The 26,174-nt window shown below is 43.7% G+C and overlaps 1 protein-coding gene across 1 annotated transcript in view; it reads left to right on the top strand.

The window, feature by feature from the left end:
• Window positions 1–26,174, top strand: part of PRKG2 (protein kinase cGMP-dependent 2) — a 229,760-nt gene that overhangs the window by 71,833 nt on the left and 131,753 nt on the right. The window contains exons 7-11 of the mRNA XM_073637005.1: window positions 10,997–11,074; window positions 14,123–14,217; window positions 14,644–14,712; window positions 15,941–16,039; window positions 25,253–25,403. Coding sequence (XP_073493106.1) covers window positions 10,997–11,074; window positions 14,123–14,217; window positions 14,644–14,712; window positions 15,941–16,039; window positions 25,253–25,403 — 492 coding nt within the window. The remainder of the gene's footprint in view (window positions 1–10,996; window positions 11,075–14,122; window positions 14,218–14,643; window positions 14,713–15,940; window positions 16,040–25,252; window positions 25,404–26,174) is intronic.

Genomic DNA, 26,174 nt, shown 5'->3' with positions numbered 1-26,174 from the left:
TGTATATCAAACTCCTCAGTCCTTGGAGGCTGCCATGTCTTTGGTCATACGTCTTGATAGATGGCTTCGGGAAAGACGGGTGCGACCACCTTTTCCGGGGCCTTCTTGCCGGGGTTGTGTATCTCTGCCAGGGGAGCGGTCTGGGAGTGAACCAGTACTGGGGAAGGTGGAGGAACCCATGCAGTTAGGGAGTGTCTCTACATCATACTTCTCCACGGAGATTTGCCAGAAAAAAGACGTATGTTTTTTTGTGGGAAAAAGGGACACTTTTTGGGACCTGTCCTTCAATTCCTAAACAAAAGGAGACTCGATTAACTCTTGGTAGTCTGGAGTTGGATAAACTAGGGGTGCATTTGTGGCCAAACTGCAGTTCCTGCTTTGTTCTGACAGGAGAGGTGGTACTAGAGAGCAAAACCTAAAACATTTCTGTGTTTGTTGACAGTGGAGCCGGAGTCAGCATGGTTGATGCTGAGTTTGTGAAAACTCATGGTCTTGCTTGCTGTGCTTTAACTGAACCTATTCCCAACTTTGCCATTGACTCGGCGCCACTTGCACAGAAAGCATTTACTCAGATTGTACATAATGTAAAACTGAGGGTGGTGTCAGTTCATTGTGAAATCATCCCTTGCTATGTTCTGGACAATCTTCCTACTCCGATTGTCTTGGGTATACCTTGGCTTCTTAAACATAATCCGTTGGTGGATTGGAAAACCGGGGAGATTATTGAATGCGGAGATTAATGCCATGAGAACTGTCTAGATATTTCCATTGCTACTGTCTCTACGGAAATATTACCTGCTTATGACTGCCCTATTAACCTGACCCCGGAGCTAAACTACCGAAGTCCAAACTGTATAATCTTTCTGGCCCTGAGAGACAAGCCATGAAGGATTTCATTGCGGAAAGTCTGGAGAAGGGACATATCAGACCCTCATCTTCGCCAATGGTGGCAGGGTTCTTCTTTGTGAAGAAAAAAGATGGCGGTCTACGTCCCTGTTTGGATTTCCAGGAATTAAATCAAATTACCATCCGTGATCCATACCCTCTTCCTCTTATTCCTGATTTGTTCAGCCAGGTTGTGGGAGCTAAGGTATTCTCCAAGTTGGATTTAAAGGGAGCCTACAATCTGGTTAGAATCAGAGAAAGGGACGAATGTAAGACAGCGTTCAATACCCCCGAAGGACTTTTCAAGAGTCTGGTTATGCCTTTTGGTTTGACCAATGCACCTGCGGTATTCCAGCATTTCATAAATGATATTTTCCATCATTTGGTGGGGAGGTTTGTGGTGGTCTATCTGGACAATATTTTGGTTTATTCACCTGATTTTGAGACTCATCAAGGGCATGTTAAGCAGGTGCTCCAGATATTAAGGGATAACAAACTTTATGCCAAACTAGAAAAATGTGTTTTTGCTGTTCAGGAGGTGCAGTTTTTGGGGTACTTGTTGTCATCTTCAGGTTTTGGGATGGATCTGGAGAAGATCCATGCAGTTCTTGAATGGGAACGCCCCGAGAACCTGAAGGCTCTACAACATTTCTGGGCTTTACTAATTTTTACAGGAAATTCATCCAAAATTACTCTGTTATAGTGAAACCCCTTACTGACATGACTAAAAAGGGGTCTGATTTTTCCAAATAGTGGGATGTTTCCCTCCATGCTTTTTCTTCCTTAAAGAATAATTTTGCCACTAGTAATGGGTGAGCACTAAAATGCTCGGGTGCTCGATGCTCGGGTCGAGCAAATTGGAATGCTCGGGTGCTCGAGCATTTTTCAGGCGGCTCCCCCCGGTGGTCTGCAGAGGGCCTAAAAATTGTCCAAATAGATGGGAACAGTGCTCAAATTACATGGGAACAGCATGGGGAATACCCCAGGAAGCATTTATGACTCCCAGGTCACTGCTTTCAACAACGTTGTCAGAGGTATTACGCCACTTTTACGGACTCACAATAAAACATACAAAAACAAAATCAAAATGGATTTTTCTGGGAAATATGTTAAGGAACATCCTTTCCAGGGTAATGACTTGTATATAAGGCAAAATAAATATACAAAAACAAAAATGCTCCTCCACACCTTGGGCTATGCTCACACGTAGCGTTTTTGACGCGTTTTTGCACTTTTGCATTGCTTTCAACCAAGACAAATGCATTCACTGGGAAATGTCATTTTAACATTTTACAACCTTATCTTGCCATGTGGTGTGTGACACATCATCAGACACATGCATACAGTGCTGAAAAGACATGGGAACAGAATGGAGAAGACCCCTTGAAGCATCTCTGACTCCCAGGTCACTGCCTAAAAGTGTTCCCATCATAAGTGATCCTTGGCGCATGCGAAGATGCCTCCCGCCATGCACCTGTCGTTGCAGACTTGCAACAATCACCGTCCACGTCCTTGTCCCAGTGCAGCGTTCAGTTGTTCCTACCCCATTCCTTGGAATGCAAGCGCAAGTATGCAGCCAGCCACCCACCCACCCACAGGCTGCAATACTATACTACCAAATTTTTGACAGCTGCTTGCACTTGAAATGTGGCCTCATGGAGGCGGAAGCTGTCCACAACCTTATGGCGGCGGCGACCGAGTGTCCATACTCGGTCCCCAGTCGCCAATATTTGTCCCGGTGTCGTCTCCGCCTTCCACAAGCATGGGTCCTACAACATTACCCCTGCTCTCCCCAGTTTACTTACTGGGAATGACCGCCTAATCACAAACACGTGGACAAGTGAATGTGGCCAGGGATGGTATGGAGCCAGTCCACAGCTTGTCGGTGAGTTGTATTTCACCACAGCCATAGTTTTTAGCTCGGTGAAAGGATTGACCTTTGGGAAACCGTATCTACTCCAGCTGTCATTTCTCCCAGGAAGTCCTCTAAAACTGCTTGCACTTGAAATGTAGCCTTTTAGGCTTGTGGAAGCGGAAGCTTTTCACAACCTCATGCTGGCAGCTGCTGGGTGTCCATACTCGGTCCCCTGCCGCCACTATTTCTCTCAGTATCGTCTCCGCCTTCCAGAAGCAAGGGTCCCTGAACATTACTGCTGGTACTTTTCTGTGGGAATCTGCTTGCCTCCTACCAGCCTGTAATATTTCCGGTCAACTATGGTACAACGCAATGGTATTAGCACTGCCCCCAGTACCAGTAGCGAAGCCATCCTCAATTTCCTTTTCCGGAATTCTATTTGGTAGACTGAGTGGCTGCCCAAATACATTAGCTCCTCACAAAGGAGCTGAAGATAGAGTGGCAGTAGGTGCAAGTTTCTCCCGCCTGTTAGATATCAGAGGGTGAACGGCAGCACATTGGCTCAGTGGTTAGCACTGAAGCCTTGCAGCGCTGGGATCCTGGGTACAAATCCCAGCAAGGACAACATCTGCAAGGATTTTGTATGTTCTCCCCGTGTTTGCGTGGGTTTCCATCTCAGTAAAAAAGGAGCAATAGAGTGTCGGGGAACCTTCCCACACACTTTTCTTAGCCAGAACTGCTTCTCGGCAGGGTTGGATAGTCCCACCAGAGAATCCTTGGGTGGGCCCTGGCTTCTCCATCAGGAGAGTTCATGATAGCGCAAACTTTGCAGCTGCTTTGGGGCTCTTGAGCGGGGGAGAAAGTTGAGCCCTCAGAATCAAATCCTCTGTTGGGCCCAATGTTCTTCAGTCTGACACTGCTTCTCAGTGGGAGTTGTATTTCACCACAGCCATATTCTTTAGCTCAGTGAAAGGACTGACAGAGAGGGAAACCGTATCTACTCCGGCTGTCATTTCTCTGTCACCAGGTTACGCCTATTGTCACTTGGCCAAGGCAGTGCTGCAGTGTTTCCAGCTTGTGACTGATGTGGAGATTTCGGAGATGGAGGCTGAAGAGGAAGAGGAAGTGCAGCAGCTGAACAATGTGATTACATTGAGGTTACATTGTCGACTCAGGTTTTTATACTAAAGAAAGATCCTACTGTTTTTTTTTTTTTACGTTATTTTTTTAAGACAAATGCATTCACCGGGAAATGTCATTTTAACATTTTACAACCTTATCTGGCCATGTGGTGTGTGACACATCATCAGACACATTCTGTTTCATTTACGATGGAGGGACTCTGAAAGTCACAAAGCCTATTTTTATAGGGCCATCAAGCGGCTCTTACTATTCTTAAATGGCCAGCAGTCGGCCCTCGCTATTGTTAGAGAACCATCAGCCGGCTATGCTTTGTTGTTCCCATTATTAACGAGTGGGTGTCCTATACTGTTATCGCATATGCAGTGACTGCAGCCAAAAATTCAGACGCAACCCAACACCCCTTTGAAGAGACATAGAGGAGGGTCTTAGTAAAAAAAAATGTTCCCATTATAAAGGAGCGGGTCTCGTATAGTGGTAATGCCCATGCTGTGACTCCAAGGGCTGCCAAAATTTGGGAAAAACCCCACTAACAATTTAAAGACACATAGAGCAGGGCCACAGTAATGACATGTAGAGATGCAAAGGTCGGAGGGCCTCCTGAAATCAATGTTCCCGTTATTAGGAAGTGTGTCTCCCATACTGTTTGCAAATGCAGTGAAGCGACGGCTGCCAAAAAACAATGTTCCCATTATTAGGAAGTGGGTCTCCCATAGTGTTTGCCTATGCCGTGAATGCAAAAGCTGCCAAAAATTTGGAGGCACTCCAATTCCCCTTGGAAGAGACGTAGAGGTCTGAGAGCCCCCTAAAAACAATGTTCACGTTATTAGGAAGTGGGTCTTCCATACTGTTTGCCTATGCAGTGAAGCAACAGCTGCCAAAAATTTGGAGGAACTCCAATGCCCCTTCAAGAGATGTAGAGGTTAGAGAGCCTCCTAAAAACAATGTTCCCATTATTAGGAAGTGGGTCTCCCATAGTGTTTGCCTATGCAGTGAATGCAAAAGCTGCCATAAATTTAGAGGAACTCCAATGCCCCTTGCAAGACACGTAGATGAGGTGATATGGTAGATATTGTGTTGAATGATATGGTGATGGAGGATGAGGAGAAGGAAGAGGACTAGAGCAAATAGACAAAATCAGGAAGCGTATACCCATGTGTAGGTGTGAAGATGTGCATGGAAATAGACTTCTCAAAAAAGACACTGGGTTTGAGTTTATGTTACGCTGCTATGATTCGGTGGTGTTGAGAAGTCTGGCCCAATCCAGCCCTTGTTCATTTTTATAAGAGTCAGCCTGTCAGCATTTTCAGTTGACAGGCGGATGTGCTTATCAGTTATAATTCCACCAGCGGCACTAAAAACCCGCTCTGACAAAACGCTAGCGGCAGGGCAGGCCAGGACCTCCAAGGTGTAAAGAGCCAGTTCATTCCACGTGTCCAGCTTGGATACCCAATAATTGTAAGGCACAGAGGAATCACGGAGAACGTTGGTACGGTCGGCAAGGTACTCCCTCACCAGCTTTTCAAACTTTACAGTCCTTGTGAGAGTACCCCGCGCCTCAGGTCCTGTAAGATGGGAGGGTCTGAGAAAACTGTCCCAGAAGTTTGACAGTGTTCTCCTGCCTCTGCTGGATTGGTGGTTAGGTGGACTTTCCCAGTAACTGCGTTGTTGAGGGCACGGCTAATGTTGTGGGACACGTACTCATGTAATGCGGGGACGGCACACCGGGAGAAATAATGGCGGCTGGGGACCGAGTACCGAGGGATGGCTGCCGCCATCAGGTTGTGGAAAGCTTCTGTCTCCGCGAGCCTAAAAGGCAAGATTTTGAGCGCAAGCAGTCTCGAAATGTGTGAATTTAGTAGTGAGGCCTGTGGGGCTTTGGCTGCGTATTTGCGCTTGTGTTCCAAGGACTGGGGTAGGGACAACTGAACGCTGCGCTGGGACAAGGCCCTGCTTGCTGATGGTGCTACTTGAGAGTGTGCAATGACAGCTGCAGGGCAGGAGGCATCTTTGCATGCGCCATGGACAGAGGATTGGCTTGCACGCACAACAGCGGAAGCAGTGATGCCACCCGCAGACACTGTTCCTGGCCCCGGTGGTTCGGCCCACTTAGTCGGGTGCTTTGCTGCCATGTGCCTGATCATGCTGGTGGTGGTCAGGTTGGTAGTTTTGCTACCGCTGCTGATGCTGGCCTGACAGGTGGTGCAAAAGGCCTTTTTGGGGTTATCAGCAGAATCTTTAAAAAAACAACCAGACTCGGGAAGACCTAACAGTTGTACTGGCAATTTCCGTCGTGTTGGTGTTCCAGGCAACAGTTGCCTGCCTTGTGTCTGTGGCCACCCCACTGCTTGTTCCTTCCTGCTGTGGTGCTACGCCTCCCTACCTCTGCGTGCTGCTGTCCTCGCTATGCATGTCACCTTGCCAGGTTGGGTCATTAAATTCATCGTCCACCGCCTCGTCTTCCACTTCCGCACCCTGGTCCTCCTCCTGACTTTCTGGAAATTGTGTCTCATCATCATCCATCTCTTGCGACAATAATTGCACTCTCCCATTGCCACCTTTGTATGACCGTGGCTGCTCAAATATTTGGGTATTGCTACATGTGATCTCCTTTTGCCCTGCTTGAAGCGGGCCGGGCGAGAGGCCCGAATCTATAAATGGAAAAGTGAACAGCTGTTCAGAGTGTCCAAATGTGGGATCAGTTGTCTCCGGGCACTCGACATGGTGGGAGGAAGGAGGATCAGGGTGAGGAATATGTGGTCCAGACTCACTGCTACTGAGACTTGACCGTGTGGAAGACAGGGTGGTGGCAAACTGACTAGAAGCATTATCTGCTATCCAACCAACAATCTTTTCACACTGCTCTGGCTTCAAGAGCGGTGTTCTGCGGCCCCCTAGTAATTGGGAAAGGAAGGTAGTTCAACATGACGTGGGTGTTTGTTATGCTTCCTCAGCACGCAAAGTTTCATCTTGCCCACGGCCTCAGCCTCTGCGTGCACCATCACCATCACGTCCACTTCCTCCGTCCCTTGTCACGCGCCTTAACCATTTTAAATGGAGTTTAATATTTGGCCTGCTCCACAAAATGTCTGTATTATTACCGAAGTAATATGGGATCACGTGTGACGACCACGGTTTTAGTCAGTGGCCTTGTAGTATAATATTGGTCAGCGACCAAGTGTGAATAGGTTCAAGAAAACACATCTCGCTGACTTCAAATGGAGGGCAATATTTGGCCCGCTCCAAAAAATTTCGCAATTATTACCTCAGTAATATGGGATAACGTGTGATGACCACGGTTTTAGGAAGGAGCCTTATAGATGTGGTATTGGTCAGTGACCAAGTGTGAATAGGTTCAACAAAACACAGCTGGCTGACTTTAAATGGAGAGTAATATTTGGCACGCTCCAAAAAATGTCTGCATTATTATGGCAGTAATATGGGATCAGGTCTGATGATGGAAAAGTTTCTCTGCTTCCAAAATACAGCTTTGTGAATAAAATCAAAAAAATCTGCCTGTATTCTGCTGACAAGCAAATGGAGCAGTAAAATGGAATATTGTATTGCTTTTTAAGCAAATAATCAGGATTAAGAGCAAAAAAAATAGCCCTGATATATAGGGCTATGGATATCTGTAACAGCAGCAGACAGAACATGGAATGGACCCTATTGTGCTGTATACACTGTCCACAAACCCTGCCTGCCTTACTCCTGCTATCACCAGGAATATATGCAGCTGGATTAGTCCTCAGAAGGACTATTAGTTTAGATGTGTATATATAGCTGTGGAATACCTAACTAAAACAACTACCAATTCTGTCCCTCACTCAGCAGCACCTCTCCCTACACTGCCTGTTTCCGGCGTAGACTGTGATGAGCATAGCGTCACCAGGTCTTATATAGACCAGCCAATCACTATAATGTCACAACCAACATGGCTAAGGCATTACAGTGAGTGAAGGCAATCCCTGCATGTTAATTGGCTGTCTAAAGAGCGCCAAACATGCGGGGCAGGGAACCGAGCTCCCGCCCGAGCCTCTCGGAAATATTCGCTGAGTGCTGAGCATCTCAAGCAGTGAGATGCTCGGGCGTGGGGTATTTCCACGTTTGCAAGAATTTGTGTAACTTCAACAAGTTCCACCCTTAACTTCTCAAAGTCCCAAATGCATTTTCTGGACACCACCGTATACACCACACAAACATCATTTTACCATAAACCCACAGGACATTCAACATATCTTGGATTGAACAGCTTTCATCCAAGACACACAAAAAAATCCATTATCTACAGACAAGCTCTGAGGTACATTTCAACCTGTTCAGACAGTAAGGACAGAAAACTACAGCTGCTATCACAGAGGAATACATTCCTACAACAAGGATACCATCCACTGGTAATAGATGAACAGATCCACAGAGCTACAAGGATCCCAAGAAGCAGCCTGCTGGATTACAGACAGAGGTAGGACAACAACAGGGTGCCTCTGTGGTCACATACAACCCCCACATGAACATCCCAAGGAAAATTGGTGCTGATCTCCCACCCATATTCCACAGAGACCACAGAAATATTCCCAGAACTACCACTTATCTCCTACAAACAGCCCCCTAACTTAAGGAATTTACTTGTCAAAAGTGTCCTCTCATCACCATCACTGACGGTGTCTGCCGCATGGCAAGCTGGATGGCAGCTTTCTGCTGTGGTCCAGCCTGTCATGTGAATGTAGCAGAGCTGAAGCTGTCGTGGGAACCATGGAAAGGTAAGGATAATGTTGCTTTATTATTTTACTTTTATTGCAGGAGATCGTTGGCTTCAACTGGAATTGGCGTGATGGTAAGTATGGTTTAATTTAGAACAATAAAGAATTGTGTGTTTATTTCAATTAAAGGACTTTATTCTGGGTGTTTGTGTTTTTTTGTAACTTTGACTATGGGGTTAGTAATAGGGGTGTCTTATAGACGCCTCTCCATTACTAACCTGGGCTTGATGTCAGCTGGCATTATAAGCTGACCTCAACCCCAACCATATTACCCCACTGCCACCGCTACAGGGCAGTGGAAGAGCGAGGCTAAGTGCCAGAATTGGCGCATCCTATGGATGCGCCATTTCTGGGGTGGCTGACGGCTGGTGTTTCTAGCCTGGGAGGGGGCCAATATTCATGGCACCCTTCCTGGGCTATTAATATCAGCCCCCAGCTGTCTGCCTAGCCTTTGCTAGCTATTAAAAAAGGGGGGACCCCATGTCATTTTTTTGGGGGTCCCCCATTTTAATAGCTAGTAAAGGCTAGATATTCAGCTGGGGGCTGATATTAGTAGCCTGGGAAGCTCCGTGGATATTACCCCCTTCCCAGGCTTCAAACATCTGCCCCAGCCATCTGCTTAACCTCCGCTAGAGACTAAAATTACGGGGAACCCCATGCCAATTTTTTTTAATAAATCCTTTATTTTAACACTAAATGACAAGTACAGTAATCAACACTATCACTGTACTTCTTATATATGTGACTGACATGTTTCTATCTATCTAATCTATGTGTGATGCTCTATTCTTTCTGTTATAAATTGTCGGGTACCAATGCTGAATTGCCGGCCGGCTTTTTTAAAGAGACGGTGCATGAAAACACTAATATTTTTTTTAATAAATCCTTTAGCACTAAATGACAAGTACAGTAACCAACACTGTCACTGTACTTCTTATATATGTGACTGACATGTTTCTATCTATCTAATCTATGTGTGATGCTCTATTCTTTCTTGTCTAAATTGTCGGGTACCGGTGTATGCCGCTGCTGAATTGCCGGCCGGCTTTTTTTAAAGAGAGTGTCTTCTGAGCAGTTTGTCAGCTTTTGGACACATTTGAAGGTGTTTTCTATGTGTTTCTATGTGTTTTTGTTTGCCTGCCATTGGCTTTAATGGTGTTCAACGGTGTTCGACGGTGTTCTAAGGTGTTCGACGAACAGTTCCTCGGACATCCCGGTGTTCGACGAACCGAACCCGAACACTATGGGGGTGGCTCAACACTACTCCTCAGCAGAGATGATGGAGGTCGGAGGGGGCAGTGGAGGGCGGAGGAGAGAGTTAAAAGTGTTGAATAACTGTTTGGGGTTGTAGGATAGGGAGGATATGAGGGTTGTGAAGTAGGCCTGTTTAGCAGAGGTGAGTGCAGATTTGAATGCGAGTCTTGCTTGTTTGAATGCAGTGAAGTCATCTTGCAAATGTGTTTTCTTCCAACGCTGCTCCGCAACCCTGGATGCTTGCTTTTTTTTTTTTTTTTATAAAATCACTGTTTTATCTGCTGCTGATCTACCAGTTCTCTGAATGTTGAACTCTGTATAACCCCACCCACACCACTGATTGAGATCTTTCTGTGTACACTGTGCACAGGTAGAAAGCTGCCAATCAGTGGTGGGAGTGGGGTTATACAGAGATCATGAATTTGGAGGACTACATGGCAGCCGGTTTACTAGTCCTCTAGTGGTAATCACCTGATGATAAAACAGTGATTTTATCAAAACTATAGCAAGCAGCCAAGTAAGTGACACGTCGCTGGAATCAGGTTCTCTGTCTCTATATTATGCTGCTTTCAGGCTAGGAAGAAAAAACATTCTGATACGTTCCCTTTAAGCATTGCATCCCAATTACATTTTTTTTTTTTAAACAGCGGCGCACAGGCTACCTGTTTTGGACGGAGCTGCTACAGTTCAAAACAAATCCAAGCAGCTGTATGATAACACTATGGGCAAATTGCGGGGGTCCCATAGTTTGGACCTCCTCTGATTATAATGGAATGGCATATTCTTGCAAAATGCCATCACCTTAACTTTCCAAAATAGGAATATCCCTTTAAGATGGAAATGAAGCTAGAGAGCAGTTTTCAGGTATTATCTGCACAAACAAAAACAGTATAATTTTGAATAAATGTTGAAAACATTGTGTCTGAATGCAGAATGGAACATGAAGCATCTTAAAATCAGTACATAAACAGAATAAGAATGTATTTCCAAAAATTACCTATTTCTATTTACTTAGTTATCAAACATTAAATTGTATTAAAACATAATGTTTTATTTTGAAAAGTTAAAAATAATGACAGAATCAATCACTATTACTCTACAGGAACGCTATGAAAAAGGGGAATATATTATTCGTGAAGGAGAGGAAGGAAGTACATTCTTTATCATTGCTAAAGGACAGGTAAGACAAGCCAAGCATAACAAATATCCGTAATGCCACCTTCCCCTTGCTATAGAAAGTTACATATTTGCTTTGCCCCCTAGTGCTGACTAACTATATATTCTCATTAGTTTTAAAAGATGCCGGAGGGGAATGTTGCTTTAATGTTCACAAATCATTATCTGGAATCCTTTTTTGTATATAATTGTTTGTGATTGAATGCAATTAATACAGTTTTTGTGTATGTTGTGTAGGGTAGATATTATTCATAGATCTGTATGGAAGTATCTCACATAAAGGGATTAAAGTAAATATATACAGTACAGACCAAAAGTTTGGACACACCTTCTCATTTAAAGATTTTTCTGTATTTTCATGACTTTGAAAACTTTTCCTCAGAAGCAGAGGTGACTCTTGGTCTTCCTTTCCTGGGGCGGTCCTCATGTGAGCCAGTTTCTTTGTAGCGCTTGATGGTTTTTGCAACTGCACTTGGGGACACTTTCAAAGTTTGCCCAATTTTTCGGACTGACTGACCTTTATTTCTTAAAGTAATGATGGCCACTCGTTTTTCTTTACTTAGCTTCTTTTTTTATGCCATAATACAAATTCTAACAGTCTATTCAGTAGGACTATCAGCTGTGTATCCACCTGACTTCTGCACAGCACAACTTATGGTCCCAACCCCATTTATAAGGCATGAAATCCCACTTATTAAACCTGACAGGGCACACCTGTGAAGTGAAAACCATTTCCGGTGACTACCTCTTGAAGCTCATCAAGAGAATGTCAAGAGTGTGCAAAGCAGTCATCAAAGCAAAAGGTGGCTACTTTGAAGAACCTAGAATATGACATATTTTCATTGTTTCACACTTTTTTGTTAAGTATATAATTCCACATGTGTTAATTCATAGTTTTGATGCCTTCAGTGTGAATGTACAATTTTCATAGTCATGAAAATACAGAAAAATCTTTAAATGAGAAGGTGTGTCCAAACTTTTGGTCTGTACTGTATGTTATTGAAAGGGATGGTGCAAAACTAAAATGTATTTTAATCCTAAATGCCTATCTATTTTTTGTCATAATCTAATCTGTTTCTAATATATTTTAATAAAAAAAAACTACCATTCCCTGACTACTCTATTTAACTGCTTTATTTATTTTTTTACCACTTCCTATTTGATGATTCATTTGAAAATCTTAGTGCATACTGGGGTAATCAAATGAGTCATCATCAGGTCACTGCCGCAGCCTCTGCCCCCACCCTGAAAAGAAGAGTCATCAGTAACATCCGTTTCAGAGGCTGGGCTAGTCCCTGCTCTACTGAGCATGTGTCGGTTGTCAAATCTAATATATGCTCAGTAGATTCTTGTCACTGTGCAATGTGCACAGTGACAGTGCGCTCGCCGGGTCTGATCAGAAGTAATGAGATGACAAGAGAGCGCACTGTCAGTGCGTGTTGTAAGAAGAATAGCCAGCGTGCAGGAAAAGCAGAGACCAGTGCGACATCCGCAAGTGACAACACTTCTGCAAGGATTTATGCAAGAATCTAGGATTAAAATACATTTTATTTTCTGACCAATTGTATAATATCATGTTATTTTGGTATCTAATAGATCCCAAACATTGTTTTACATATTGTTTCTCATTATAGCATCATACAGCATGGCCTCTTGCTTAGGATCCAACCTATGACCCAATATGACTTTATTTATTCATATATTACATGGTCAACTATTAATTTGAATGTCTGGCATGTAATACTACAAGACTGGTCAGCTGGAGCTTAATTTCCTACACAGAGGATTGTAGGGAGTTCCAGAAGGCAAACCTGTGCCGTTTAGTTTATTGCCAGGGAAACTTTGGAGTCACGGTTGTCTATATGAGACAACTTCTTATTTTTACAAACTTTATAAGATTGCCAGCAGGTTTCTTTTTTTTCCTTCCTGAGCAATTTTTAATTTTAAGAGTAAATGTATGTAATCATAAAATAATGTGTTGTGCCATTGTGAGAAAATCCTGACCTTTTCCTTTTTTCAGACATTATCCAACAATTAATGAAATTAAAATAACATTACTAAAAATATGTGAATAATATAAATGTTATATAAATTGAAGTAAAAGGAAATGTGAGTGTTTATGATGTGAAATTTGGTTTAATAAAAAGCCACCCACAGTTTTTCATTTTTAGGCTCATTGATCGTGTTTTCTTTGCTAGCATTTATGTAACAAGCTTCCCTCATTTTATATACTTTGGCAAAATTAAGCAAAACGCTGATTGTAACAAAATTTGGCCAAACACGTGAAAATGGAGTTCTAATATTGAATGTAATATAAGTGCACAGGTACAATAATATTGTGCTTTGTGGATTCATTGACATTGGATGTGGTTCAGCACTAGCAGCCATGATTATTCTGAACATAATTAAATGTAATGTTGCAGACTTGACTCCTATTTATGAAAAGTTAACATGGCGTGCGACAAATGTAAAGAGTACAGGATGAAAAGCTGCAAACCAATAAGCCATGATTCTTCATGACATGGTAATAAAAAGAAGAAAACTAAAATTATTACTGGATGGCAAAATAATTATTATTTGAAGCATTGTTAGGAACATGCTATATTTGTGATAATTCATATTTAATTTGTTGTCCGTGTGAAACATAATACCAACTTGTCTGCAAAATTAATACAAAACCAAAAAATCAATTTTTCTATTTTTAAAAAAGAAATTCTCATCTGTCTTTTAATCCTCACCCAGTGATTCTAGCTGCCAAGGAATCAGGCAACCTGGCCCAGAGATCTCTCTGCTGGTACCACACTACTTAGCATATAACATCAGTGGATACTAGAAAAAAGAACAGTAATGTCTTCAATTAATACAAATGTTAAAAAATAACAATACAAACAAACAGCTGTGATTGCTTTGTCATGTAATGCCTTTTCAAGGATTGGTGGGGATCGCAGCATTTGGATCCCAAACTATCTAACATTTTTCATCTATTCCAAGCATTTATTTCTTTGTTTAAGTTCTAATTTTTTTTTTATTTCAAAATGTTAATTAATTTTAGGTGAAAGTCACACAAAGCACAGAAGGCTTCAATGAGCCCCAACTAATTAAAACATTACAAAAAGGGGAGTACTTTGGTGAAAAAGCCCTTATCAGGTCAGAAATGATGCACCTTTTTATATATCACAACAGTACCTAATGGAATAATTGAAATAATTTTTCTATCATCTCTATCAGTCTATCATCATTTATATCATATCTATTTATATCTATCGTCATCATCATATCTATCATCATCTCTATCATCTATCAATCATTTATATCATATCTATCATCATTTATACGTCTATCATCAACTACTGTATGTCATATCTATAATCATCATCTATTTCATATCTATCATTATCTATATCATATCTATCATTATCTATATCATATCTATTGATCTATCTATTATCATCACCTATATCATGTCTATAGTCATCATCATCATCATCTACTGTATATCATATCTATCTATTATCTGTCTGTCACAAAAATCAGTGTCATTAATCCTAATCACATCAACTATTTTGCATGCAGTGATGATGTCAGATCAGCAAATATTATCGCAGATGACAATGAAGTTGAGTGTCTAGCCATGGATAGAGAGTAAGTAGACCAACTGTTTTCTGTTTTAAACTTTTTATTCCTTTCCTTTCTTAAAATCAACTGTGAATAATTTCTTGTAAATTACTACTTGTAAGTCTCTACCTTTGGGTTATCTGTCTAAGGTCTCAGGAAGTCCTCAGGGAATCCCAAGTGCTTTACACTGCAGCTCTGCCTGTTCCGGTTTCTGGAGTTCTTATTTAAATTTCTATACCCATAACACCGTTATATAATGATGAAAACTTAAAAATATAAATAAAAATGACTATTTCAAAAGTCCCAAATGACATGAAAAGTTGGTTCAGACCTTTATGCCTATGTTTTTCAGAGTTGCCTTTTTTTGTAAAAAGGATTTCACTTATTTTTTTATTTTTTATTTTTTTTGTAGTATTTGAAATGTCTTCTCTAATCTAGAGAATCGCTGTACAAAAAAAAGTGTTGCTGCCTAGGAGTATTGACAGTCCTATTAACAGTTTGGTTATTTTCTATTAGACTCATCTGTCTATATAACTGTAGGCGAACAAGCATTACTTTGTATTTTGCTTTTTCTGATTCAGTTTATAAATTATTATTAAAGATGACATAACTAAGAAAGTTTTGTTAACATTTGTTCAACCTTAGTATTTGAAATACTCTTACTGCCTAAGAGTGAATTATATACTTGAACTGGTTTATAAAAAACACAAACAAACATATACAAGTGCTTCTCACAAAATTAGAATATCATCTAAAAGTTAATTTATTTCAGTTCTTCAATACAAAAAGTGAAACATATATTATATAGAGTCATTACAAACAGAGTGATCTATTTCAAGTGTTTATTTCTGTTAATGTCGATGATTATGGCTTACAGCCAATGAAAACACAAAAGTAATTATCTCAGTAAATTAGAATGATAAACAAAAAGCACCTGCAAAGGTTTCCTAAGCATTTAAAAAGGTCCCTTAGTCTGTTTCAGTAGGCTCCACAATCATTCTAATTCTTCTAATTTTGTGAGAAGCACCTGTACTATAAAATGATAGAAGATGGGCAAAAAGAAGCAAAGTTCAATAGTTTATAATGAAATTCCACGACTAACCATCTGGATTTGAACTACAAATTAAAGGATCCTCAACTGCTGATATTTTAGATCATTGTGTAAACTTACAAGAACTCAAAGTGAATGTTATACTTGCATAAAAAATATCAGATTATCCTGATTACATTGATATTTTGTCACTTTTTGCTTAAGGACTTTTAATCAGACTGTTGGAACTTATGAAGAACTTCAAAATTATCTTGAAGGTTATGTGGCCAACCTGACACTGGATGATGAAAGAAGGCATGCCAAGTAAGCTCCTTTTTCACTATGTCTAAAACTTTTTATATCATGGCATTTTTTTCTGTTAAAGTAACATTAATAATCATGCATAATGCAACTTTATAGAACAAATGATAAATAATGATGATGATAATTAAAAAGTTCTATTTGGATGGTTTCTATTGTTTAAGAAAACGTTTGTGTATTCTAGGAAATATATTATTAACAGGCTTATTTTGCTAGAAAAATCACAATACAAATTTTTATATTTGGAGTTAATTTTTTGTAGAATTTTTAAACATTCATGAATTTACAGTTCTAACAAAACAAACAACACGATTAGAACAATATTATAGTCTTCGCAAACCATGGGCTTCAGTGTCACATCCTAATGAGGATGTTTCAGTAAACACTCCTCCAATATCTAATTAGTAGAGATTTAATAGCTGTGACTCCCTGACGATCTCTTGAAGAAAAAGTGCCAAGTGGTTAAAAGAAGTGACCTGACCATTATTCAGGTGTTTTCTGCTTGGAATACTGTACAGTACAATATAAGTCAAAAGGAATTCTTAAAAGAAGACACCCGGGCATTTTTTTGATCATTTTCTTAGTGTTTTTGTTTTAAAAACACACCAGCATCTTCTTTATTGTTTAATGGAATTAACAAAAAAGTCTAATAAAGGACTGTAAAAAACATATTCAAAAAGTGTTGAAAAAAATGCTAAAAAATCGCTGGTGGAAAAAAAAATCAAAAGATGCTTCAGGTGTACAAAACTCCAGGGAAAATTCCTAAATCGACTTCCACTTTAAGAATTGATATTTTTGGCAACCTGAAAGAAGAGCCATGTGCACATACCCTTATAGTCATATGCTGCCCATGCCATCCAGAAAAAGTCAAGTGAACCTGACAGGTGATAAAGCGTAATGAAGCTGTAATGATAACTATGCTTTTGATAAGATGACCCCTTATACCCTGACAATTCTTCCAGGCTATTGGTACTGTATTTGTAGATTAAGTTTGAGCATAAAATAGAGTTCATAGAATTGTATATGGAAACCATGACGTGATTTTACATAGAGTAAATGGCAACGAAGAAAAGAGGCAAAAAATGCCTGAAATAAATATAAATTAAACATTTTCACATTTCCATACCCTAGAATGCAACATTTGGCAACTGGAAAAACTACAGTAGACATGTGCAGGTAACAAGTAATGGATGAGAAGGCTCATACAATTAAAGACTTACTGCTTCAATGTGGAATTACACAAACATGAGCGTTGGTAAATTCTCCTTGTCATTTCCTACAGTATTCAATAAAAAGACAATGGCCTCCCAGTAAGGTGTGTCTCCATAGTAACAGACAACAAACACTGTGTAGTCTGATCCTGTAGTCTTGCTTCTCTCAGTTGCCTACTTTTTGATAACATACTGCATATTCAACAGGCTAGGAAGAAGTAGAGGAGAGATGAAAGAGAGAATGGATTCAGGATTAGACTATACTGAATTTATTTGTAGCCAGTAATCATGAAGACCAGAGGTCCTCAATTTTTCTTACCCTAAGAGCCACATTCATCTCTGAGAGATGGTTGCGAGCCACATCAAAAGCCCACCAAGTAGTGAAATCCAGATCCCGCTTTCCTGCCTCCACCTCCATAGTAGTGACACTGAAAACCCCCAATATTGGTATAACAGGAAAAACTTCACCATAGAAATTACACTGAGGCAGTATACTTACATCCAGTGGTTCCCACTTTACCCCGATATGATATTCTCGTGTCAAGCGCTTCCACCACACTATTGCATCCATCTTCAAGCACCTAACTGGTGGTACCATCCTATCTACAGCTTACCATATTTATTTCTCCACCCCATGGCCAGTGTATGCTCATCCAGATCTGTTCTTCTGTACAGGGCTACCGACAAAACTCACCATCTGTAGACCTGCTATTCATACTATTAGTTAGTCCTGGTGCTAATGCAACAAGATGACAGAGAGCCAGGAGCCACATATCATGGGCCTGAGAGCCACATGTGATTCCCTAGCCACAGGTTGGGGTTCCCTGATGTAGACTCATAGGTGTGCAAGATGTGTTTACTTAATTTGACTATTATAATTTAGACTATTTGCAAAGATTTCCTTGACTTTTTCAATGTAGATATAGATATTTAGATAACTTAGATATACAGTTAGGTCCATATATATTTGGACAGAGACATTTTTCTAATTTTGGTTCTAGACATTACCACAATGAATTTTAAACAAAACAATTCAGATGCAGTTGAAGTTCAGACTTTCAGCTTTCATTTGAGGGTATCCACATTAAAATTGGATGAAGGGTTTAGGAGTTTCAGCTCCTTAACATGTGCCACCCTGTTTTTAAAGGGACCAAAACTAATTGGACAGATTAAATAATTGTAAATAAAATGTTCATTTCTAGTACTTGGTTGAAAACCCTTTGTTGGCAAAGACTGCCTGAAGTCTTGAACTCATGGACATCACCAGACGTTGTGTTTCCTCCTTTTTGATGCTCTGCCTTCCTTCACTGCAGTGGTTTTCAGTTGCTGTTTGTTTGTGGGCCTTTCTGTCTGAAGTTTAGTCTTTAACAAGTGAAATGCATGCTCAATTGGGTTGAGATCAGGTGACTGACTTGGCCATTCAAGAATATTCCACTTCTTTGCTTTAATAAACTCCTGGGTTGCTTTGGCTTTATGTTTTGGGTCATTTTCCATCTATAGTATGAAACGACGACCAATCAGTTTGGCTGAATTTGGCTGGATCTGAGCACACAGTATGGCTCTGAAGACATCAGTATTCATTCGGCTGCTTCTGTCCTGTGTCACATCATCAATAAACACTAGTGACCCAGTGCCACTGGCAGCCATGCATGCCCAAGCCATCACACTGCCTCCGCCGTGTTTTACAGATGATTTGGTATGCTTTGGATCATAAGCTGTACCACGCCTTCGCCATACTTTTCTCTTTCCATCATTCTGGTAGAGGTTGATCTTGGTTTCATCTGTCCAAAGAATGTTCTTCCAGAACTGTGCTGGCTTTTTTAGATGTTTTTTAGCAAAGTCCAGTCTAGCCTTTTTATTCTTGATGCTTATGAGTGGCTTGCACCGTGCAGTGAACCCTCTGTATTTACTTTCATGCAGTCTTCTCTTTATGGTAGATTTGGATATTGATACGCCTACCTCCTGGAGAGTGTTGTTCACTTGGATGGCTGTTGTGAATGGGGTTTCTCTTCACCATGGAGATTATTCTGCGATCATCCACCACTGTTGTCTTCCGTTGGCGCCCAGGTCTTTTTGCATTGATGAGTTCACCAGTGCTTTCTTTCTTTCTCAGGATGTACCAAACTGTAGCTTTTGCCGCTCCTAATATTGTAGCAATTTCTCGGATGGGTTTTTTCTGTTTTTGCAGCTTAAGGATGGCTTGTTTCACCTCCATGGAGAGCTCCTTTGGCCGCATGTTTACTTCACAGCAAAACCTTCCAAATGCAAGCACCACACCTCAAATCAACTCCAGGCCTTTTATCTGCTTAATTGAGAATGACATAACGAAGGGATTGCCCACACCTGTCCATGAAATAGCCTTGGAGTCAATTGTCCAATTACTTTTGGTCCCTTTGAAAACAGGGTGGCACATGTTAAGGAGCTGAAACTCCTAAACCCTTCATCCAATTTTAATGTGGATACCCTCAAATGAAAGCTGAAAGTCTGAACTTCAACTGCATCTGAATTGTTTTGTTTAAAATTCATTGTGGTAATGTCTAGAACCAAAATTAGAAAAATGTTGTCTCTGTCCAAATATATATGGACCTAACTGTAACTTGTCACAATTTCTACATTGTGACAATAAATAATAGTTGCATGCATGGGCAAACCCTTTAGGAAGGAATATGACAGTGATCATTTTTTACTAAATTTCTTTTTTGGGAGATTGTATTGCCTACATACTGTATATACTTCATCCATTGATGTAACTGTAGCACCCTGAGGATTCGGCTGCTACAGGGGTATTACACCTCAAGCCAGAGGTGTGGTATTCCACTCCCGGGTAAGGATGGAGTGTGGGACTGAGCTCAGATAGCTGCATACACTACATACATCCCATTTCCGGGGGACAGATCGACGGTACTCCCACCAGTTTATGTGCAGGTATGACAGTGTCTGTCCCTGGCTGGAGTGGGATGGGGGTGGAACATCCCAGTAGTGTAGGGGCAGATAATGGGAGCAGTCTGGGTAAGGCTAGGAGCTCATTGGGTGCTGGTCACCTGAGCTCACACATAGAGGGAGTATATAAGGTGGGCACCATCTTAGGACAGGGTCTTTTGTAGAGTGAGTCAGTCTGTCAGAGTTGAGTCAGAGGAGCAGAGCAGAGAAGCTCAGCCAGAAGGGCTGACAGGGAGTTGTGGTTCCGGCTGGGCCCAGCTCCAAGGCCAAGTCTGAGAGAGGAGTCAGAAGGACCCAGAGAGAAGGAGAAGGAACCCCAAGACCCCAGAATACGAGCAGCAGGGTGAAGGGTTGGCACCCAGGGTACCGGATCCCAAGCTGGCAGAGGACAAAGCACACCTTAGCCAGAGACCGGAGGTCGTGGGCAGGATCTGCCACGACCCTCACTAAATCCACTAGGAAGGCATACCAGGTATAGGGTCAGGGAACCCAGAAGGGGTGTACCCACCAAGAGACCCGAGGGAGCCGGACATAGGTGGATCCCTGGTGAGAACGGCCAGAAGAGAGGGAAAGTCAGACAGGAGCTCAGGACCACGCTCCAGAATTACTTGGGGGTTGGCCGAGTCCAGGACCTGGTGGACGCAGCACGGCTCGGGTGGTCGCTTCAGGCCAGAGTGACCATAAGAACACCCGTAAGTAAAAACCCCTGAACTGCACAGCCCGACTCTGAGTCTTCTTGCTGATTCATCCTGCACCTTCACAACCACCATCCTCTACCCCTGACCCCCTGAGGCTATACCCCTCCCGTTGGGGGTTATACTATCACAGCTGCACACACACCACCAGCCTCAGCGGACCCTTCTGCAGCGGCGGCCTTTTGACCGCAAATCAACGGGTGGCGTAGTCGACACTAAGGACCTTTACCAACATCTGTAAAGACTGCCACACACTGAGTTTGACACCCTGGGCACGGACCGGGTCGCCGCCACTCGGAGACTACAACCCCCATCTGATCCGGCTCCGGGTAATCCCCAAACAGCACTGGCCCAGGGGGCGCGTCAACTTTGGCGTAGTCGGCAGGATTTCGTGCCCGCAACCACCGGGTACTGCGTGCCTGAAGAAAAGTTCAAATTTACCTCAAGAAGAAGTCTCCCGCCGGTTCCAGAGGGTCCCCGCCATGGGACGCCATCACGGATCGTTTCCCGCCGGTTGCCCGCCATCTGCAGCTTTTTCCCGCCATCCACGGAGTTTCCCGCCACTGGGAGACGATTCCCGCCATTTGCAGAAGATTTCCCGCCTTGGAAGAGCGGACGCCATTATGGGCGTGCCAGAGGATGGCAAGAGGTCACCTCCCATCGTGGGCCAGGTCAAGGAATGGCGCCAAAAGCGGAAACCGCCCCCACCAACAGAGACTGTGATGCTAGAGATGTCCATCAGCGTGAGAGAACTGCCCCTGGAACTGACAATCACAAAGTTGCCCCGGGACGACCTTCAATGTGGGCGGAGACAGAACAAGAGAGCGAAGATGGGTGCAGCCTGGAGGAGTCTGGAGAGAGCGCACCCGGAGACAAGAAATCTGGAGAGGACTCCGGAGAAGTCGTACCCGGAGATGGAAGGAGAGTCAGGCAGCACCGACCCAGTGGTCAGGAGCCTGCTGCAAGCAACAACCCCACTAGGCTTAGTGGAGATCCTGGCACAGCTCCCCCGAGACCGGGAGTGTGCGCAGACCGAGCTGGAGCGCCTCGCACGGAGGATGGCCCAGGTGCAGCGAGAGACGCTGACGGAGTGGAGCCGAGAGATGGCCCTGCAGGCAAGAACCCGCCAGCGGAGCACGCCACCCGAGACGAGGAGACAGACCGCCTCTGAGGATGGTGCAGGAGGAGTGAAGGCCGGAGACGGCGCCGAAGAGGGAGCTGAACAGATGGAGGCAGGTAAAGGGGACGTCACTACCCCGAGCCGAGAAGCCGTGAGCCTGCCCCAGCTCCCCGTCGCAGAGCCCGAAATTCCCCCTGCCGTGCCCGTCGCTGCATCGTCACCGCTCCAGACAAGGCCTCAAGCAGAAGCCGCGGCCGCGACCCCTGTGACGTCACGCGCCTCAACCCTGAGCGCGGCAAAGCAGGAAACACCACCGGCCTGGTCGCAAGGTCCAGTACCCCCGGGCGCCGCAGTTCCAACAGCGCCCTCTACCTCCACTGAGCCACCGGCGTGGTCGCTGGGCCAAGTTACCCCGGGCGCCGCCGTCTTCACGGTGCCCTTTACCTTCAGGGTGCCCCAAGCCTGGTCGCAAGGCCTAGTGAACCCGGGCGCCGCTACCACCACCGCGCCCTCAACTTCCACCGTGCCGCACCTGGGTGAAGACTTGTTTGCCCAGCACACGTGCCCGGATGGGCAGCCCTTTGTGTGGCCACCGGAGTTCCACCATCCCCGACTCCGGAAAGAAAGACCCCTAGATGAGCCCCTGATTCCGGTTCCGAAGCCCGTTAAGATCACCCCACTCTCATTGGAGGAAGCGCAGTTTGCGTGGGACCCCACTGGAGGAGACCTCATGGGATTCACCCAAGAGACTCGGGCAGCCGCAGCTGAGCGTGCGGAGTGCTGCCGGCAGCAGTTAGAGGTCTTTGACCGGGAGCGAAGAGAGAGGCGGGTCCGAGAGCAGCGGCTGCAGGAACAGAGTGCAGAGCAGAAGAGCCGGACCAGGAGGAACCACCGTGCAGCCCACGGTCCCCGTGCCACCGGGACTGTAATTAAATTCCAACTGCAGCACGGTTGGGGTTTCATCAGGGATCATCACACCCCCGGCGACGTCTTTGTCACCCGCAGAGACGTGGAGTCCCATCTGCCGGAGGGACACAGAGGTCGTGACCTATATGTAGGGGACGAGGTCACATTCACCCGGCACAAGTGTGCCAAAGGACCCTACGCCCTCCATGTACACCGGCTGACGGAGGAGGAGCTACGGTGTGAAGAGGAGCAAGAGGACCCGGACGGGTCTGATGGAGGAGCAGGAGTACGCCGTCATTAAAGTACGGTAAAGAGACTGTACATAGTTACCCGTCAGGGTATAAGAACTGTTACTGCTGCTAGTTAAAATATAGTCCCCGTTGGGACCAGCAAATTGAACTGAAACCCGTGTGTCCCTATTCCCACTGACCGAGGACTGAGAGCGGTCATTCCTTCCTGATACCTGGCCGAGGACTGAGAGCGGCCATACCTTCCCTTGTATATAGTTGAGCTTCCTAAGGCGCCCCCTACCGGTTTTATAGGAAACTGTTGTTTTTACTACAAGAGACTGTCGCACTTTACCCGGTCACAAGTTGCACCGTGGCCGGAAGAACAAGAGTGTTATTTATGAAAAGCTTTATATGAAAAGTTTATGCTGATAATATATGATGTTTTATATGTTTATGTTTTATGAAAAAAAAATGTATGTTTGTGGATGTTTTTATTCTCTTACAGCCCGAGGACGTGCTGTGATTTACCAGGGGGGAATGTAGCACCCTGAGGATTCGGCTGCTACAGGGGTATTACACCTCAAGCCAGAGGTGTGGTATTCCACTCCCGGGTAAGGATGGAGTGTGGGACTGAGCTCAGATAGCTGCATACACTACATACATCCCATTTCCGGGGGACAGATCGACGGTACTCCCACCAGTTTATGTGCAGGTACGACAGTGTCTGTCCCTGGCTGGAGTGGGAGGGGGGTGGAACATCCCAGTAGTGTAGGGGCAGATAGGGGGAGCAGTCTGGGTAAGGCTAGGAGCTCATTGGGTGCTGGTCACCTGAGCTCACACATAGAGGGAGTATATAAGGTGGGCACCATCTTAGGACAGGGTCTTTTGTAGAGTGAGTCAGTCTGTCAGAGTTGAGTCAGAGGAGCAGAGCAGAGAAGCTCAGCCAGAAGGGCTGACAGGGAGTTGTGGTTCCGGCTGGGCCCAGCTCCAAGGCCAAGTCTGAGAGAGGAGTCAGAAGGACCCAGAGAGAAGGAGAAGGAACCCCAAGACCCCAGAATACGAGCAGCAGGGTGAAGGGTTGGCACCCAGGGTACCGGATCCCAAGCTGGCAGAGGACAAAGCACACCTTAGCCAGAGACCGGAGGTCGTGGGCAGGATCTGCCACGACCCTCACTAAATCCACTAGGAAGGCATACCAGGTATAGGGTCAGGGAACCCAGAAGGGGTGTACCCACCAAGAGACCCGAGGGAGCCGGACATAGGTGGATCCCTGGTGAGAACGGCCAGAAGAGAGGAAAAGTCAGACAGGAGCTCAGGACCACGCTCCAGAATTACTTGGGGGTTGGCCGAGTCCAGGACCTGGTGGACGCAGCACGGCTCGGGTGGTCGCTTCAGGCCAGAGTGACCATAAGAACACCCGTAAGTAAAAACTCCTGAACTGCACAGCCCGACTCTGAGTCTTCTTGCTGATTCATCCTGCACCTTCACAACCACCATCCTCTACCCCTGACCCCGAGGCTATACCCTTCCCGTTGGGGGTTATACTATCACAGCTGCACACACACCACCAGCCTCAGCGGACCCTTCTGCAGCGGCGGCCTTTTGACCGCAAATCAACGGGTGGCGTAGTCGACACTAAGGACCTTTACCAACATCTGTAAAGACTGCCACACACTGAGTTTGACACCCTGGGCACGGACCGGGTCGCCGCCACTCGGAGACTACAACCCCCATCTGATCCGGCTCCGGGTAATCCCCAAACAGCACTGGCCCAGGGGGCGCGTCATAACCATGCTAAAATGAAGAAAAGGCAAGTAAAATAATTTCACCTTATTGTTCAATGTCACTAACAGAAGAGATGTTGATAACTTGGTTGAGTAGATTAGACACAAATTCACTATCAGGTTATCTCATCTGTATAAAACAGCTAAAATTGCAAAATGATGTTTAGAAACTTAATTTACTGTATATTTTTAAAAACAAAATATATTCCTAATTCCTCCCTCTTACTATTCTGTAGAAATGTAGAAAACCTTTCTTCACAATATAATAGGTCTTGTGTAATAGCTGTAAATAGAAAAACATGTTTAACTATGTGATTTGACTTTCTTTAGGAAATCCACAGAAAGACAGCTTGACAAGATGGTGTCACTGGAAATGATTCAGATGATGGAAACTGTTTCCAAACTTTCCCCTTGTTCACCTTTCCATGACCTAGAGATTGTCACCACATTGGGTGTTGGTGGGTTCGGGAGAGTGGAGCTTGTAAGGGATTTTACTGTTTATTGATTTACTGCATAAAATGTACAGTGAGCATGGAAATATGAATATAAAATATGTATCATAATTTATTGCAATGTAAGTCAGAAATTATTCTACAGTATGTGTGTAGTTTTCTCATAACTTAAAACCCAACATTTCCGATGCTCAGTATGTTACTATCCCGAGTATGCTCTGTACCTGAATCCTACATGGAGGCAACATGGTGATCAGTGATGTTTCCATGGCTAATGTTTTCCAGGAGAAATAAAGTTAATTTTCTCCCAAGTGCCGCACTTTCATTACTGCAGCCGGGCACCTTCGTAATGTTATTAATCTGCAGATTAACCCTACATCTGCATGTTAATAGCGTTATCAGACTTGACAGGTTCCCTTTAAACTTCTCTCAAAGTGCACCAGTATAAAATATAGAGTAAAATAACTGGTGTGCACCAAACATGTTGTGTGTTATAGGTACATTTTGAACTTACTTTGACAGCTTTGAAAAGTGTCTAGAAAAACAGTTCATGATCCAGAACAACTTAGGATAAGATATTTGTAGTGAATTTGTGAGAATCTACAGGTGCATCTCACTAAATTAGAATATCATCAAAAAGTTAATTTATTTCAGTTCTTCAATAAAAAAAAGTGAAACTCATATATTATATAGAGTCATTACAAACAGAGTGATTTATTTCAAGTGTTTATTTCTGTTAATGTTGATGATTATGGCTTACAGCCAATGAAAACACAAAAGTCATTATCTCAGTAAATTAG

Source organism: Phyllobates terribilis, unplaced genomic scaffold, assembly GCF_046119375.1.
Source record: "Phyllobates terribilis strain yellow unplaced genomic scaffold, ASM4611937v1 Scaffold_1__5_contigs__length_1240528914, whole genome shotgun sequence".
Taxonomy (NCBI): Eukaryota; Metazoa; Chordata; class Amphibia; order Anura; family Dendrobatidae; genus Phyllobates; species Phyllobates terribilis.
Note: the sequence above shows the minus strand (reverse complement) of the source record. Positions and strands in the feature narration are given on the sequence as shown.